The sequence below is a fragment of the Solanum tuberosum genome, unplaced genomic scaffold (genome assembly GCF_000226075.1).
Source record: "Solanum tuberosum cultivar DM 1-3 516 R44 unplaced genomic scaffold, SolTub_3.0 scf00605, whole genome shotgun sequence".
In the NCBI taxonomy this organism is placed as follows: Eukaryota; Viridiplantae; Streptophyta; class Magnoliopsida; order Solanales; family Solanaceae; genus Solanum; species Solanum tuberosum.
Window position 1 is genome coordinate 155181 of NW_006239529.1, and position 17093 is coordinate 172273.

The 17093-nt window shown below is 37.2% G+C and overlaps 1 protein-coding gene across 1 annotated transcript; it reads right to left on the minus strand.

The window, feature by feature from the left end:
• Positions 1-7042: 7042 nt before the first annotated feature.
• Positions 7043-9834, minus strand: LOC102603495 (BAG family molecular chaperone regulator 7). The gene is made up of 3 exons (XM_006366109.2): positions 9034-9834; positions 8646-8927; positions 7043-7581 (listed from the first exon to the last, which is right to left on the minus strand). Exons 1-3 carry the CDS (start codon positions 9730-9732, stop codon positions 7351-7353), a joined length of 1212 nt encoding a protein of 403 aa, XP_006366171.1. The 5' UTR covers positions 9733-9834; the 3' UTR covers positions 7043-7350.
• Between the last annotated feature and the right edge of the window lie 7259 nt (positions 9835-17093).

Genomic DNA, 17093 nt, shown 5'->3' on the forward strand with positions numbered 1-17093 from the left:
TGAGTTCGAAATGAGCATGATGGGTGAACTCACTTTATTCCTAGGCTTGCAGATTAAACAAACCTCTCAAGGGACTTCAATATGCCATGAGAAGTATATCAAGGAGCTGCTAAAGAAATTTAACCTTCTTGAGGCAAGGTGTTGGACACTCCTATGAGCACAAGTGTGAAGCTTGATAGAGATGAAAATGGAGTGGAGGTCAATTAGACCATGTATATGGGAATTATTGGGTCACTCATGTACCTCACTGCAAGTAGGCCAGACATAGTGTTCAATGTAGGGATGTGTGCAAGATTTCAAGCAGCACCAAATGAGTCTCACTTGAAGGCAACCAAACGCATCCTGAGATACCTGAAGGGAACTAAGGACCTGGTCCTCTTCTATCCTACTGGTGACTCTTTTGATCTTATAGGTTATGTTGATGCTGATTATGCAAGTTTTCTGGTTGATCTCAAAAGCACATCAGGCATGACATACTTCTTGGGATCAATCTTGATTTCATGGGGAACAAAGAAGCAGAATTCCGTGGCATTGTCTACTATAGAGGTAGAGTATGTGGCTGTTGCATCATGTTGTGCACAACTATTATGGATCAAGCAGCAGTTGGAAGACTTTGATGTACTCACAGACACTATCCCTCTCATTGGTGATAACACCAGTGCCATGAACATGGCTAAAAATTATGTCCAGCACAAGAGGACAAAGCACATAGATGTGAGGCATCACTTTCTAAAAGACAATGTTGAAAAGCAACATGTGGTGATGAAATTCTGCAAGACTGAAGATCAATTGGCTGACATCTTTACCAAGCCTTTGAGTAAAGAATGCTTCATCAAAAATAGGATGAGGCTGGGGATGCACAAGATCATCTAATTCCTTGACAAGTTTGCACAAAAATCCTCCATGTTGATTATGTTAAGGAGGGCAGGTATCTATATTTGTTTTAATATGTGTCATAAAAGAATTCAATTCTGGTACCTTAATGCAGGTATACACTCATGGTTTGTCTAGCTAAAGGGAAGGTTAAATCACACAGGAAGAGTTACAAACTGAAAGAAGGAACTGGTCCTCATGAGGTTAGTAGCATTAATACTACACTGTCTAAACGTTAACATCATTGCCACGTGTCACTCTCCCATTCATCACGTTAGTTTCAAATGTCCCGTCATTTTAAAACCAAAGGTCGCCACTTTTGGGACCTGATCCCTTCCAACTTTAAATCCTAATTCTCTCCAAATTTCTCTCAAAATTCAAAATCAAAGGTTGTCAATCCTAAACCGTCTTCTAAAATCTCAAATTTTCTCTCCATATTCTGTCTCTCTCTTCTCTTCAAGATGCCTAACTCTGAGTCATCTTCAAAGGCTCCACTCTCCCAAGAAGTTGAAAACCCTAGTTCATTTGACTTCTCCATTCCTATTCTTGAGGATTCTCCCTCTACCCCAGTCTGTGGGGCTGGTGAAATGGATGAGTCTTTCTCTCCTCAAACTGAAATCACAGCCTCTCTTGTTCCTTCGTCTGACGAAGTCTTGGTTTGTTCTCCCACCCTAGTGTTTTCTGGTGACAAATCTCAGAATTCAGAGGCTCAATCTGTAGCAAAACCTAGTGCTGAACTTCTTTCTGAAGAAACAGAGGTTGAGTCTCTGGCTGTGTCGTCTACCATATCTGAAAGGCTGTTTGAAGGAGGTCTGCCAGCGAAAAAGGGTCTGAACTCTTGTATACTAACAGCAGGGGCAGAACTAGTGTATGTTCAAAGTCTAGCCTCACTAAGAGGAGATACTCAACCCACATTGTTGGACCAAGAACTGAGGTCACCGGATCAGGTCCCTTACAGAAGTGAACCTATCTTTGACCAAACACCAAAATCCTTCGATGTTGGGAGCGATAAGGAAGAAGAAGAGGAGATTCTATTGAAATGGAACTCAAGGGGAATGCGAGGAGGAAACAAATCTCAAGAATATGTCCCTGAGTTGGAAACAGTTGAAGGCACCCCTAGTATTGGCATTGTTAATGAATCTGCTAAATAAGAAAATGAGTGACAGAGTAAAGGGAAGGGAAAGTTGGTACTGACTCATCCTAAAGGAAACAACAGAAAGTACGTTACAAGAAGTGAAACACAAAAGGTTATGGGGAATGCGATTGCGGCAAGCAAAGCCCAAACTGAGAGAAATAGGAAGAGGAGGAGAGAAGGGGTTGAACATGAACAACCTGCCTCTACTCCCCTGTCCATTGAGAACAGTGAAACTGAATCTGAGGATGCTGCCAAGTATGTGGCAAAAATGAGAAGAGATGCTGAGGAAGAAAAGGTTAAATCTAAGGGGAATCAAAAAGAGGGAAAGAAATCACCTGCAAAGAGGGTGAAGATTACAAAGAAAAATAAAGAACAACTCGTAAAAGGACCTGGTCCCAGGGTTAGAGACCAAATCGAAGAAAAGGAATTGACCAGAAAGGAGCGGATAGAGAAAATGGAGCAACAAAGAGTATTGAATGGTAGAGTCTTTGATCCTGATATTCTAACAAAATTTGGGATGGCCAATCTGGTTGACGCTGTCATCATTCAAGGATGGAATCATCTTTCTGAATCACCAGTTCTATACTTGCACGAACCTGAAGTGCGTGAATTCTTCTACAAGATGGAACTACTGGAGGTGGAATCAAAACCATTGTCAAGAATGTGGAGATTCATCTAGATAAAGAGACTCTATGAATCATTCTTGAAGTGCCTGTGGTAGGAATTCGAACTATTGAGGGTTGTAAACCAACTGGTGATTTCTCGAAGCTTGCTACTAAACGAGGAGATGACAAGCGTGCAGGGCTCCCTAAGAAGTTTCTTAAAGGGGAGTATCAGTTGATGTTTGAATTCATTAACAAAGTAATGGTGCCCAGGACTGAAAAGAGAACAGTGGCTTCTGCTGCCGATCTTTTCCTCATGGAAAAACTTGATGAGCTTGAGGAAATCAACCTCCCTGCTATTATGCTAGAACATATGCATAGAGTAATGACATGGAAAAATGCCAAACACGGCATTCCTTATGGGTATTTGCTAAACTTTGTCTTTAATCATTTTGAAGTTCCAGTGGGAAAAAGGGTACCTGGTACCACCAAACAGATGTTTACTATGTCTACTCTACTAGAATGTGAGTGCATTGAGGGACATGCTAGGGGCAGATCTCAAGTGGCGGATGTACTAGAGCAGCATGCTACTCTTAAGATGGAGGTGACTGATCTCACCACGATTCTGAGCGACAAGGAAGTTGAAATCACAAGGCTCAAGTCTGAATTGCAGAAGGCTGTTTCCAGGGGACCTGGTACCAGTGAGGGTCATGAGCAGGTGCTCAAAGAGTTGAGGGATGAAAACATAGTGCTGCTGGAGACAAATGCCTCTCTCAATGAGGAAATTAAGTCCCTAAACAGGCAACTGATACAGGCCCATGAAAGTACAAACAAGCGCATGATGATGTTGATGCACACTTTTAATTCCTCCCATCCTCCGTCCTAAATGTGTCTCGTCTCTCTAGTTGTTTTTTGTTACTTCTTATTATCCTAAACTCTTGTGGCTTAGTATTGTTTTGACTGACTACAATGGTCAGTATTTGTGATCTAACGCTACTTATGTCTCTGCCTTGTTCATGTGTGGTTTGATTATCTCTTCCTGTTGTCATACGCATGTTCTGTGTGGCCCATGGTCCTGAATTCTTGCATGCATCGCATTTTAACTTGAATACGTTTACTGCTCTACCTTTTCAATGATGTCCAAAGGGGAAACTTTTGTTTGCATCTTGTTAAGGGGAACAACTGATTAAGGGGGAATCGGTTAACGAGGAACACCAGTGATTGAAATTGAATGAATGATTGTTCACTCATGGGGAGTTAATGAAGAGTGTTTGTCATCATCAAAAAGGGGAAAATTGATAAAGACTTATGTTCCTAGATGTTTTGATGATCTCCTCACAAGTGCAGGGACTTGGTCCTCTGCAGAGTATGAATACTCGTCCAGTGTCAAAGTGCTGAACAACTGTAAAGTTTTCCGCGTCAGAAAGTTGGTGAAGCTGCAGAGTACTTCACCAATCAGAAGCGACGAGGTTGTTTGTACGTTGGATAATGATTCCTCATGGTATATATCAAACAACAAACAACATCATTCATTCATCCATTCAAAGAGAAATACTTTCAAGCTTCAAAACAGCAAGCGACCTGATGGAAGTGCTTCTATTTGCTTTCAGTACCAGCTGCATTTGTCTGCTTGTAATAGTGCTTATATTTAAGATTCGTTTCACTTGTGAAAGAAACGTTTCAAACTTGTGTTAATCATTGTAAGAACTAGGTTAAGGGTAACATAGTTTCTTATTCTAAAGTCTATACTAATCGGTTAGAATTAGTATAGTGGGTAGTGTTGTATCTGCTCTGGCTCAGCTAAGTAATAGGATGTATTGCTTGGAGTTGAGATTAGTAGGCTAATCTCAATTTGTAAACTGGCTTTTACTTTTGCTTGAGAAGATTAGTGAAAGCAATTTGAAAAGTCTTGGTAGGCCAAGTCGTGGTTTTACTCCCTTGAGCAAGGAGGTTTCCACGTAAAGTTGTTGTGCAATCTTTACTTTCAGCACTTTGTTTATTTTCTGTTATTGTAACTGTGCTGAGGACCTGGTCCCATCGAAACAAGTGGACTCAATTTGTAAACTGGCTTTTACTTTTGCTTGAGAAGATTAGTGAAAGCAATTTGAAAAGTCTTGGTAGGCCAAGTCGTGGTTTTACTCCCTTGAGCAAGGAGGTTTCCACGTAAAGTTGATTGTCATTCTTTACTTCCAGCATTTGTTCTTTACTGTTTATTTTGAGTGTGTTGAGGACCTGGTCCCATTTACATAGGTGGACGCATACATTCCAAGAAATACACACCGTCGTATGCAAACTAGTGGACAAAAATAAGACAGCACATATAAACATACACGTATCATTTCGTATCATACAATTTCACTTGAAATAAGGAAGGCAACGTATATACAAATTAGAAATTTCTATTTCAGAAGACATTGTGCTAACCTATAAATTAGTAGTAACATACTGTACTAGCTGGATTCAAACTCAGGTCTCGTGGATGAATCTTCTAGCTTGTATCAGTAGCACAATGACACTCCTATGCTTTTCATTGGTGCACTGTTAATTATATCCTAATTTTTGTCAGTTCTCAAGATAGATATACATATATACATTATTAGAAAACAATACATAGGCATAATAATAGATTAGAAAAAATAATTCTAGACAACATTAAAGTGATGTATTGGTAAACTTCACTTCCCAAACGTGTCTGCTGCTTAGGGTTTGTTAATTTGATGGGCTGGCGGAAGTTGAGACCTTGACCTTGAGTTCAAGCTAACATATTTTGACAAAATTCATAATTTATATGAAATATGTACAAATTATAAAAATATATATTTAAAATTCATAAACTAAACATTCCGACCCCACATATAAACTTGGTGCCAAGAAACGTGTTATTAGTTGGAATAAATTATTTCTTTTTCTCATATTTACACTTCTGTCATTTTGAATCATTTGCCAATTGTCTTAAGTTAAATACCCAGCATTCTTCGAAGTCGTGTTTTCCTATATCTAGTTTCGTCAAAATGAGACTCTGAAACTAGTATTATACTATTCCATGTTTTTTTGCGACAAGTTAGAAAATTATTATTTGGGAATCAAATGAAATATTATAAATTATAAAAAGAGTGAGAAAGAGGTAGTTTTGATACAAGTCAAATTGGAAAGATTGAGGAAATCTCTTGGAACTAAAATATTATTATGAACTTATTGTGTATGTAATAGTAAACTTATACAACACGTTATAGTCGGCGCCTAACTCTTGAATTATTAATTTTTTCTCTTAATTAATAGACATATACTCTACTGATTCTGTATTCCGTCTAGAACAAGAAAATTATGCAACCAAAAAAGGCACATGAAATGTCTGCAATTATTTGGTGGTTATGACTTATGTGGCAAACAAACTACTTTTTTTTTCCTGGTACTAATGAAAGCGTTTCTCAAATGATTTGGTCAAACACAAAATTTTCAATTTTTTTTGTAGGCAGGCCGAACATATCCTAAGTTGGGTTTAAGCTCGAAGCCCAATCCATTTGCAACCTGCAGGCTTAGACTAACAACAGATCAATTGACTAGCACTGGGCTGGAGATAGCCAGGCTTCATATTATTTTGTGTGCATATAAATACATACATTTAGCTGCTACTCATTTCATAATAATAAGGTAAGCATTCAGCTGTCGATCCACAACTACTGCTTCAAGAATCAACTGAGCATATTAGCTTCCCAATTAAAAAGGAAATACACATTTTTTCCGAACTTAGCTGGCCAAACCACTAAATTGTAGGTATTGATATTTATTGTAATGAAATAGATTCTTATCTAACTCAACCCCAAAAATTAGCTTATGAGGGAGATGATTGCCCAAAAAGAACAAAAGTCGTCTATGTATTGATCACTGGACCTGCCCAGGATCTGAAAGACAATTGCTGGTCTGTGTAGCGCACCTGCCTTGGGAGAGTATAAACAGCATTATAGCACACTAGTTAACAAATCCAGTCTTAGCTACATTACAGTGTACGTGCATCAGAACATTCTGTAGAGTTTCTACATCTGCATCAGAACATTACCATTCCCCATTTACTGAAGAAACAAAGACCAAAATTACAGTGGAAAATAAGGTGATTTATATCCTTTTTGTGTTTTTTGCCCATGCACCACCAACTCACGAATAATGTATTTTCACTTCTAACCAACTATATCTATTGTACGTGCATGGCTAACCAGGTTGAGGTAGGGAATTGCCTGTCTAAAAGCTTTTACCCATGATATCTAACCAATTTTTGCAACCTGGTCTTACAACTTAGCTAAGTTGAACGCAACTACACAACATTAGCATTCCCAACGAGACTTCAACAAATCTAACGTCAAATTGGAATCACGATTCATGTTTTCCACATTATTAATAACACAGAGATGCTAGTGCACAATGTCGGAGCACGAGATCTACTGAACATGATAGTAAAATGCATGTGATTTACAAAGGAAACATCAAGCATTACACTTGACATGATCACCTATGCATCAAACGATATCCCTACAAGTGGGTTTAGTTAAGCCAAGTGGAAACTTCATACCAAAAGGTGAAATAAGATAACATACTAGCTCTGATCTCCATTATCCAGAATAAAAAGTAAAGTTAACAACGGCAGAAGTAGCTTCATACCACAGCCGGTCCTAATTAGAACATACAACACTAGCAAACCCCAAAGACCAGTGGAATCTCACAACATATCATAGACTCATATAAGACTCATAAGCATCCTTCAAAGGTTTCAGCACCATTGGACTCGTCAAGCATTCGAACAACTTGAGCCACACCAGCTGCAAGTTCCTTCTGAATGGCACCATCTGGCATATCAAATGTTCTCCTCCTTGCAACAGATAAAGGCCTCCCACCAGGTTGGGGGTCGATAACATCAAGCATTGCTTCTAACTCGTCCACTATAGATTTCTTTGCAGATCGGACCATCATATCCACACCCTAATACAGAAGGAAAGTAAAGAATAAATGCATTTCTGGAACCAAAGGAAAACACATAAAAGGGTCGAGACTGCTAAGGATTTGCATAACACATTGCAAGTAAAGATAATATATGCACACATTTGATGTGCAGTATGCAATGTTTCATGCAAATCTATCAAAATACAGACCGAAAAAGTTTTTACCAGAAGTATTAACAAAAGTGATTAAGCTGCTGTAAAGCAAGCTGGAGACAGAGGACATGTGTTTCCCCACATCAATTCCAAGAAAGGCAGCAAGCAGCATAGTAATAATAAACTGCATTCTTATGTGCCTGTTTAGTTAGACAATGCGAAGAATGTACATTCTATGTTGCCAGCAAAATAGAAGCACCAAGGTCTCAAAATGTATTTGTCCCAAAAGGTTGTGGGTATAATTTTTCATAGTTCAGATCCAGACTTCGGATTAATGCCCCTCCTATTTGATGAACTACTTCAATTATAGACCACCTAACACCCCCCAAACCCAACCGAGAATGAAAGAAATAAGAACAAAAAATAGAGAAGAACAACTAAAATGAGGGGTCTGAAAGGCTAATCCCAGAATCAGATCGCAACAACTACAAACATCCGAGAACTATAGGTCCAAGAACTCATAAATGATACTTTACCTACGAAAGTAGCATTTCCAAGTAGTAAATTTCTAGTACTCTATCCATTCAAATTTATAAGCCTTCATATTTTATTTTGGGACAACTCGAAGTCTTTGACAATACTATTTTGGCCAATATTCACAACTCACAAATATCCAAATCCATTTAACTAATCAAATCATAGATTTTGGTGTGTTTTTTAGTATTAATTTAATATTTTCTTCAACTACCTCTTATATACTAATATACTAAGTGAAATTAGCATCTAAAACTTTATATCTAGTCGAACACAATCATATCGTTTGGAAAAGAAAAAAAAGTTATACTTTAGATAACTAAACACAATAAGCTAATTGATTCAAACAGCTAGCAACATCGCTATATTATAAGACCAATAAAAGGAAAAAGCAGGAATGGTTACTACTATGTTTACCTCAATGGCATCAACAGTGAGCAGCAACACAATAATCTTCTCAGAGAACCTCTGGCGCTCCTCTGCATCACGAGCAACACGTCTTCGGTAAGTGAAGTTGTTGAAGAGAGCCCTTAGCTCCTTCAATTTAGTCTTGGCAATGGCCAGTTCCCTCAGAGCACGCAGTGCCTGAGACCTCTTAATCAAGTAAGCCCTGAAGCTCATTTGAATAGCTAAAGCTGCATCTTGTGGTGACAGCTCCTTCCTCTTCCCCCTTCTCTTCTCCACCCTCTTCGCAAATACCTACACATTACAAACAAAAAAACACAAATCCCATCGTACAAAATTTAAAGATTTATCATTTCTAAATAAGATTGTAATATTGATTACGAAAATCTGTAAATGGAACCTGTCTTAAGACGAGTGCTCCATGATGGGTTGGCTCTTCAATCTCAACCAAGCGTGTACAACCCACAGATTTACGGCTTTCACATTTCTTCTTCTTATCTTTCTTCTCTTTTTTCTCACTTCCATCGCTATCGCTATCGGTATCGCTGACATTTGATGCTTTGAAACTGTAACTACGTGAATCGTCACCTTTTCCTTTGATCTCAGCACTAAATTTGTAGCTTTTATCCAAAGCCCCTTTCTTCTTACCATCTTTCACCTCAGCAATCCACTTATATTTCCGATCACCCCCATCCTTCTCAGGGCTCTTGATCTCAGCCGTCCACGTGTACTTCCGCTCCCCAATTTTATTCTTCTTCTTCTGCTCCTCCTTAGCCCTCAACATCCGCTCGAGCGCGGTGACTCGGTCAGACAGACATTGCAACTCAGTACCGAGTCCTAACCGGTGCTGGACACGGCGAGTAGTGCTGTAAAAAGGGGTTCTTTCGATTTGGATCAGATCGGTGATGGTATCGAAGTCGTCGAGATCGAGGAAGGTAGTGGGTACGTAAGGCTTAGGGCAGATGAGATCGAGAGTGCAGTCAAGCTCATCCTCATTGTGGAATGAAGGTAAATATGGGTTTAGAAGCAGGGTTTTGGGGGTGAAAAATGAAGGAGAAGGAGAGTAGTCGATAAGGTCAAATCTCCTGAAACGGCTCATTTTCGCTTGAATCTAGCAACCCAAATGCAAAAAGATGTAAGCTTTGAAAAAGGAAAGAGAAGATAAGAGATGGTGAAAGAGTGATAAAGATGGAGAGGTTAAATGGTATTAGGTAGAGAAGAAGAGGAAGTCAAAAAAGGATAATGGGAAAGTGACAGTAGGGGTATTATTGGAATTCAGCGGGTAACAACTTGTAGAAAACTTAGGTTGTTTGGTTAAATCGCCGCGCACGGGATGTGTTTTTTTACGAATATAGCCTTGAAATGCGCCGTACAAAATCATAGACAAGAGAATCTTTAGATTGGGATTGTGTATGTATGAATGAAGATGAGGTTAAAGGGGCATGTGGGGTTCTGACTTTTGTGGGCCACTAGTTGTTCAGTTGAATTCAAAAGGTAATCCAATTTTGAATGATAAACAATGAATTTCATCAGACAATATTAAGTGGAGGGCTACGCTTTAATCTTTTTGGAACTTTTTGATTTTGCATTAGTCTTTTTGATCTCTCCGTATCTATATTAAAATTTGATTAAATTTAAATTTGTATGGAAAAGTTTCACATTAAGGAGATAAAAAGCTTTCTACAAAGGTAATTTTATATCAAAAAAAGATTCGAACCCAAGATTTACAACTAAAAAAAAAAATTACTTAATGCTCTACCACAATCCTATCGTGATTGATTTATTTTGCATTAGTCATTGCCCATGTGAATCCTCCTAATTTTCAAAATGGGATCTTATTTTCAATAAGATCTTGCACGTGGTATAACATTTGAAGTTTTGTCTTATTTCAATTAAGAATTGGAGATAAGCGAAATTAATTTTTTCCTGTCATCTGGCATGGTAGAGGTATGATGGTCGGCCCAATCTGAGATTGTGATCTATCTTAAGTTGTTCCATCCAAAGTGATGCAATTGTTCCAATTAATTAGATAGAACATATGCATATCAAATAGGAATATTCTTCGTGTAATGAAAGCGAAATGTTAGAACAAGTCGTGATTGGAGTTATTAGTTGGTGATGATTTATGTCACGTTGGAGCAATCTCCTATATCTAGTCTAAACCATTAGAATTATTATATGGTTTTTTTTTAAATTCTAATTGGCTATTAGGGTATGTATATGAGTGAACTTTTATTTCCAACCATCCTATTATCAAATTTGCCATCGGCCACACATCATCCCTTTTACGGGCCTTTTATTTTACTACTATCCCTTATCAAGCTGATTTACAAGAATTTTGATTTTTCTAACCAAACAAACTTTTACGGAATAAAATTTATTTGGCTAATTATATTTATATGTGATCCTAATTTTGCTACTCTTGTTGCTGATAGCAAAGATAATTTATGCTTGTAACACATCCTAGGGATATAATCGTACAGATAATTTATTTATGCATGTTGGAGGTCTCAAGTTCGAAATCCCTTGCCAGCAAAAGCAAGGGGTTTGCCTTTTGGGTCGAGTTCGTTGTGCCGGGCTTGCCTAGTGCGGGTTACCTCTCTTAATGTGGTTTGCGTGTTATTGCATAGAAGCGGGGGTAGCGGCTGCGGGTTTCCCTTGTCATAAAAAAAATAAAAAATATACTAGTGTCTAAGTGTTGGTTGGAGCAAGTCATATGAAGTTAAAACCCAAAATCATTGTAAGGAATTTGACTTCCGTTCATGTGTGACTGCAAGGAAAGTCATTTTCCCCCTATATGTACATTTATACGGTAACCAAAGACCAGAAAATGACTTACACTGTGCCAAAGAGGAATACTAGTCACACGTTGATACATAAATAAACCAAGTGATAAGTATGGAGCACATTAGAATCACTATATTTCAAGACCTCAGACTAAATTAAATTAGCCAGAAGAAAAGGAAAGAAATGTGAAATCCAACCTAATGCATTAGCATCTTTTTTTGTTTGTTTTGTTAAAACAATGCTACTGTTATATATATTTGTGCATCAGAACGACACATTAGATGTGCTAAATATGACCATTCAAATTTAAAATAAACAGTACATCATTAGAAGTAATTGTAGCAGATACATCAGTAATTAAATTTAATAAAAAAGTTCATGGCTCTAAAGCATACAACAGAGTAAGTGATAATTAAGTAGGAACAAGAAAACCTGAAGGCTGAATTACAAGAAAACAATCATAAAATCTGAGCATAACAAATCCCACGCAAACTGCTCCCATCATCGCCCCACACCCCAATACTCCAAAATACCTCCCATTTATAATATTACCTTGTTCCTCTCCATCAACTTCCTCCACACCTTTAAAATCGACAACAGGTGAATCCTCATAATTAACCGTAGAATCACCAAAATTGCGCTCTACAGCCGTCTCTCCATCATCATTAATACACGACTCGCTACAAGAACAGACCGAAGCAGCGTCATGATCATTCATATTATTTCCGTCTAATTGTTGCTGTGAGTGAAGATCAAAGACGGTTTCAAGTTCGTTGAGTCTGCGACCGATGTGGTACAAGTGTCGTGGCTTGGACGGGGACGAAGTGATTTCTGCAGCCAACAAATGATTTAAAAATTCAAGTTGCTGTTCAATGGCGTGAGAGAGAATCTCGTGGGTCGCGGAGTCCGGTGGGAATGTGAAGAGCAAATGGAGATCCGATTCCAGTTTTTCAAGTTTCTTCCGCAGTATTCCATATCTCTTCGTCATTTCTTAATTGATGGTAGTAGTTTTTTCTTTAGTTTCTACTTGTAAAAATATTCATCATGGTCGCGACGGTTAATTAAAAAGACGGTTATTATGAAACCCCCCATATAACTAAGGATCATTTAATATTTACTTCCCGCGTGATTCCTCAGAATGGTTCCGGAAAAACAAACGCGGAGAATTAATTACATATCACTTGATAACTAAATCATACAAAAACATAAAATTATAAAACTATCAAGTATAAATCAAAATTAATGGAGAAAAGTCAACAAAAATAATTCCTCTACTTCATATCAAGTGAATTGTTGAGACTTTTTTCATGATTCAAAATAACTGAATGTTTCAAAGTTCAAGAGAATTATTGAACTTTTTTAACACGTGTTAATAATAGGGCAGTTGAAAATTAAGCATTATTACACATGATAAATGATTATTAAATGATAGTAAACAATATATAAAAATATCTAAGCAGGTTACCTATGGCTTATTCAAAAAGCAGAGTTAATAATATATAGTATGAATTTAATTAATATACGAAGAGCATGGAGAGGTAATAAAGACTAGTTTTATTTATTGATTTGTTAATACGTATTATACGAAGATGAGAAAGAGGTTGAGGAACTTGATTTGATGCAAATTAGTTCACTTATTTAAATTTTAAAAGGTTCGTACGTACGTGCATAATTTCATAAGCACGACGAGACATTTATTTATTTATTAACCCATTTGCAATTAAGCATAATGAGGCAAAGTAGAGGGTAGTTTAACAAGTGAAGCCAGTAGGAGGATTCTTTCCACAACTGTTTAGTATGAGGCTTAGAGAGAGTGGTACATTCAAATTAATTCCCAGCACATTTGCTCTAATGGCTGTGCACAAGCAAACTGCGGCCTCTAGGTCCGTCAGTCCCTGGATCAAACTGCAGCATGGCAAAGTTGGTGGAGATCCGACTATTACATTCACCAAATTAAGTATATTAGCACACACACCAAGTTTCAAAGTATCTATTGAGCACGTTTGTTGTCCTCCGCAATTTCCAGTATCATTGGTTCCACTTACAAGAGCAAACAAGAGGATATTCAGTGATAGGAAAAGGGTAACTGAAGACTGACTTGTTTTGGAAGCCATATGAATTAATTAAGGAGTTTATAATTCTTGCTACTAACCATCTAAACATGGGTATTTATACTACTGTTGCACTTGAAACAATTTTAGATATTATTATTTCAACTTAAATATTAGATTAGTAGCATATATAAACTTAGTCAATTATTGTCCGCTCATGTTGATTAATTGGTGATGCATGAATAGTTACATGTTTGAAAATGTTAAGGAAGCATTAAGTAGTACTACTGTAGTAGTAATTAGTATTAGCCACCACCAAAGGAAATGGATCTCGGGTTTGAACTCTGAGTATGGAAAAATTCTTGATACAGAGCACTTCCCTCTTAATAGGATTCTACGTTGTGTGAATCCAGAATAGACAAACTCTAATAAGGATAACGGACATGGAAATAGAAAGGAGCTCCATCCAATAGTTTGCATGCATTCATGCTCTATAATATAGCTATTGGAAATTTAATATGCTTTTATAGTATTAACTATTCCCGTGATCAATGACATTTCTACAAAACTACTACAAGTCAGGGGCGGCTAAACGAAATATGTGGCCTAAAGCTAATTCTTAAAAAAAAAAAGCCTAAATATATTCCGCTAATTTTATTTTATATTTTTTAAATTTGACTAGGCATGAAGTTTCAGATATAAAAAAAACTTTTAACACAATTCTCTAAAATTAAATGTGTGTAAAAAATATAAATTAAAATATAAACTATACCGTGTTAATGTAACAATCCGAACCGTCGTTAGTTTGGAAAGACAAAACGTCAGGAAAAAACTGGGCCAATCATCCCGCCAGAGCGGGCCAGATGCCGCTAGGGCGGCGCTGCTCCAGCGGGATAGTTCGTGCCAGAGCGGGATAGTCGGAAACAGAACTTAAATGACGAGAAACCTTATTTTCTCCTTTTCCCCAAAACACCAAAAAGAGGCAAGGATCACCCCAGAAAACCCTCAAAAGGCTGTTCTAGGCTTGGGAAGGAAGGAGAAAGAGATTTCTAGCGTAAGGATGTCGATAGCTTGCGGATTTCTGGTCAAAATCCATCGTTTCATCGTCCAGAAGTCAGGACTTGGAGCTACAATCCCGTGCAGCTTCTTGGCGCTCAGGTAGGCTAGGTTTATTAATTGAGTAGTTATAAATTCGTGATTCACTACGTAGTATACTAGTAATTGATGGTAGAATCCATGCGTAGGCTTTTGTGCACCGACAAAGGGTGGGTTGTATATGTATTTCTAGGTGTTACATCAGACGTATACCGTAGAAGGAAACCCTCTCCCGTAACTAGGGTAGGTGATGGTTTGATTTCATGTTTGTGGAAGATATGTTAGTAATTGCTTCATTATGATGCATGCATGTATGTGAATGAGGCATTGTTGATCAAACCTGATGAAAAGACTAAATATGTACAATTGCATACCATGAACTCAATACTTGATTGTATGATTATGAGTATGTTCACTATGGGTGTGATTGTGATTGTGCTAATTGGATCGGGTGTCACGTACCGACACGTATACATGCATTGGATCGGATGTCACATTCCGACACACTAACATATATAGGATCGTGTGTCACGTACCGATACATGTACACGCAATGGATTGGGTGTCACGTTCCGACACACTAACAATTTCAATGTGGGTTCCATGAGATGACCATTGAATTGTCATATCTACTTGTTGTGAGAATGTAGAATTGTACATTGCCCCTGAATTAATAATCAATGTGTATATATGTATGTTTATCATGTAGTGTTTACTTGTTATATCTCATTAATGAATGAACTGTGAATGGTTAGGCCCAAATTGGGATGTGGTATGATAAGTGGAGACCGAGGGTTCAAGTGTTACCACATATTACCTTAGAGAAGTTGTCTGAGCTCTTAAAAGTGGAGAAGTGGGGAGGTGTCGGTGTCGTAAATGTTATATGTGGCCTAAAGCTAATTCTTAACAAACAGCCTAAATATATTTTGCTCATTTTATTTTATATTTTTTAATTTGACTAGGCATGAATTTTCAGATATATAAAAAAAATTTAACAGAATTCTCTAAAATTAAATGTGTGTATAAAATATAAAAAAATATTTTTTTAATCGAACATGATATTTATTTAGAAATATTTTAAATTTCGTGAGCAAATTTAATTTTCACATGATATATATGCTACTAAAAATAGTGAAAAGGACTATGAAAAGAGATGGATTGCGTTGTTTTTTGGTCAAAATCGACGGAAAAGTTGTGCGTTCCAATTTTGTAACACCCCAAAAAAAATTGAGCTAAGACTCGAACCATCCTTCATTCTAAGTAGGATGCTACCGAGGAATTTAAAATTTCTTGAGTGTTAAAGTCACTAGATGTAGCACATTCAGTTCCAAGAAGAACTAAAGAGAGTTCATTCAAGTCATTCCTTAGTTCTTTTAAGTTTTGGTTCAGATTCAAATGACCATAACTTTTATCACAGGTTGGGTTAGGAGACCCATAGGATATAAAATGAAAGGTCTTGGAATCATCTTTACAACGCCACCAAGTTTGCTAATTTTTGAGCTCGTATGAGGAAGATATATTTGAAGTCAGGCTGTCCATTTAAGGAAAGTTACCCAAAAATAGGAGGGGTATTTTAGTCTTTTCCTTACCCCCCCCCCCACTTATTCTAAACGCAAATTACACCCAATTAAGGGGTCTAAACTGATTAGGATCTATTTTATTCATTCCCAAAAGTGTTTAGGGTTTTAGAGAGAAGATTCAAGAGGAGAAAAAGTTCAAAGTTTCAAGCGTTCATTCAAGAAATTCAAGATTTCACCAAGAACCTAGTTCTTTGAGGTATGTAAGCTTCCATAGTGTTGGGTTCGTTCACTCACACGCCAATCATGAGTTTCTTTTGCGAATAAATCCATAAATATTGAGAAATTTAATTTCTTGATGAGTTCTTGATAAGTGTTCTTGAAGTTTCCGTATCGATTAAGTTTTGATGTAAGATTCTATTTGGGTCAACTTCAAACGACCATATCTCTGAGAATATAAAGAGTTACATGAGCCATAACCTATGAAATTAAAGATATTTGAATCTACTTTCCAACATCACCAATTTCGCGTCAATCCAATTTCTGAGTTGACTATTTTAGGAACCTATACAGTGTTGTTACGAATTAGCCGACGGAAAAACATTAAAAAGTGTTGTTTTTGTTTTTTTACCTCCAAGAAAATCTAAAACGAATTTCTTGACTATTAAAAGGCTCAAAACAATCAGATTTTCATCTTTTAGTCCATCATTCTCTTCTCTCTCAAACCCTAGGGCAAAAACCCTAAGGAAAAATCAAAGTAGAAGACTCCATTCACGATTCTTTCAATTTGTTTCAAGATTCTTCTTCAAGGTAAGTTTTTCTCCAAGAATTCAATTATTTCTAACTCAAGTTCCTCCATACAATTATGAATCACTAATGAAAATAATAAATCTTGGCCATAGAGATTTCAAGAAACTAATTCAAGAATCTCAAGAAAGGTTTTCTTGATTGTTTACCTTCAAGTTAGGGTTTCAAGGCTTCTAATCAAGTTCTTCTTCAAGATTTTTCAA

Excerpts from the sequence above, each read along its gene's own strand:
- LOC102603495 (XM_006366109.2), bottom strand. The coding sequence starts at position 9,732 with ATGAGCCGTTTCAGGAGATTTGACCTTATCGACTACTCTCCTTCTCCT. Across the intron at positions 8,928-9,033 it reads GAGCACTCGTCTTAAGACAG|GTATTTGCGAAGAGGGTGGA; the intron begins GTTCCATTTACA and ends TGTAATGTGTAG. Across the intron at positions 7,582-8,645 it reads TCACTGTTGATGCCATTGAG|GGTGTGGATATGATGGTCCG; the intron begins GTAAACATAGTA and ends CTTCTGTATTAG.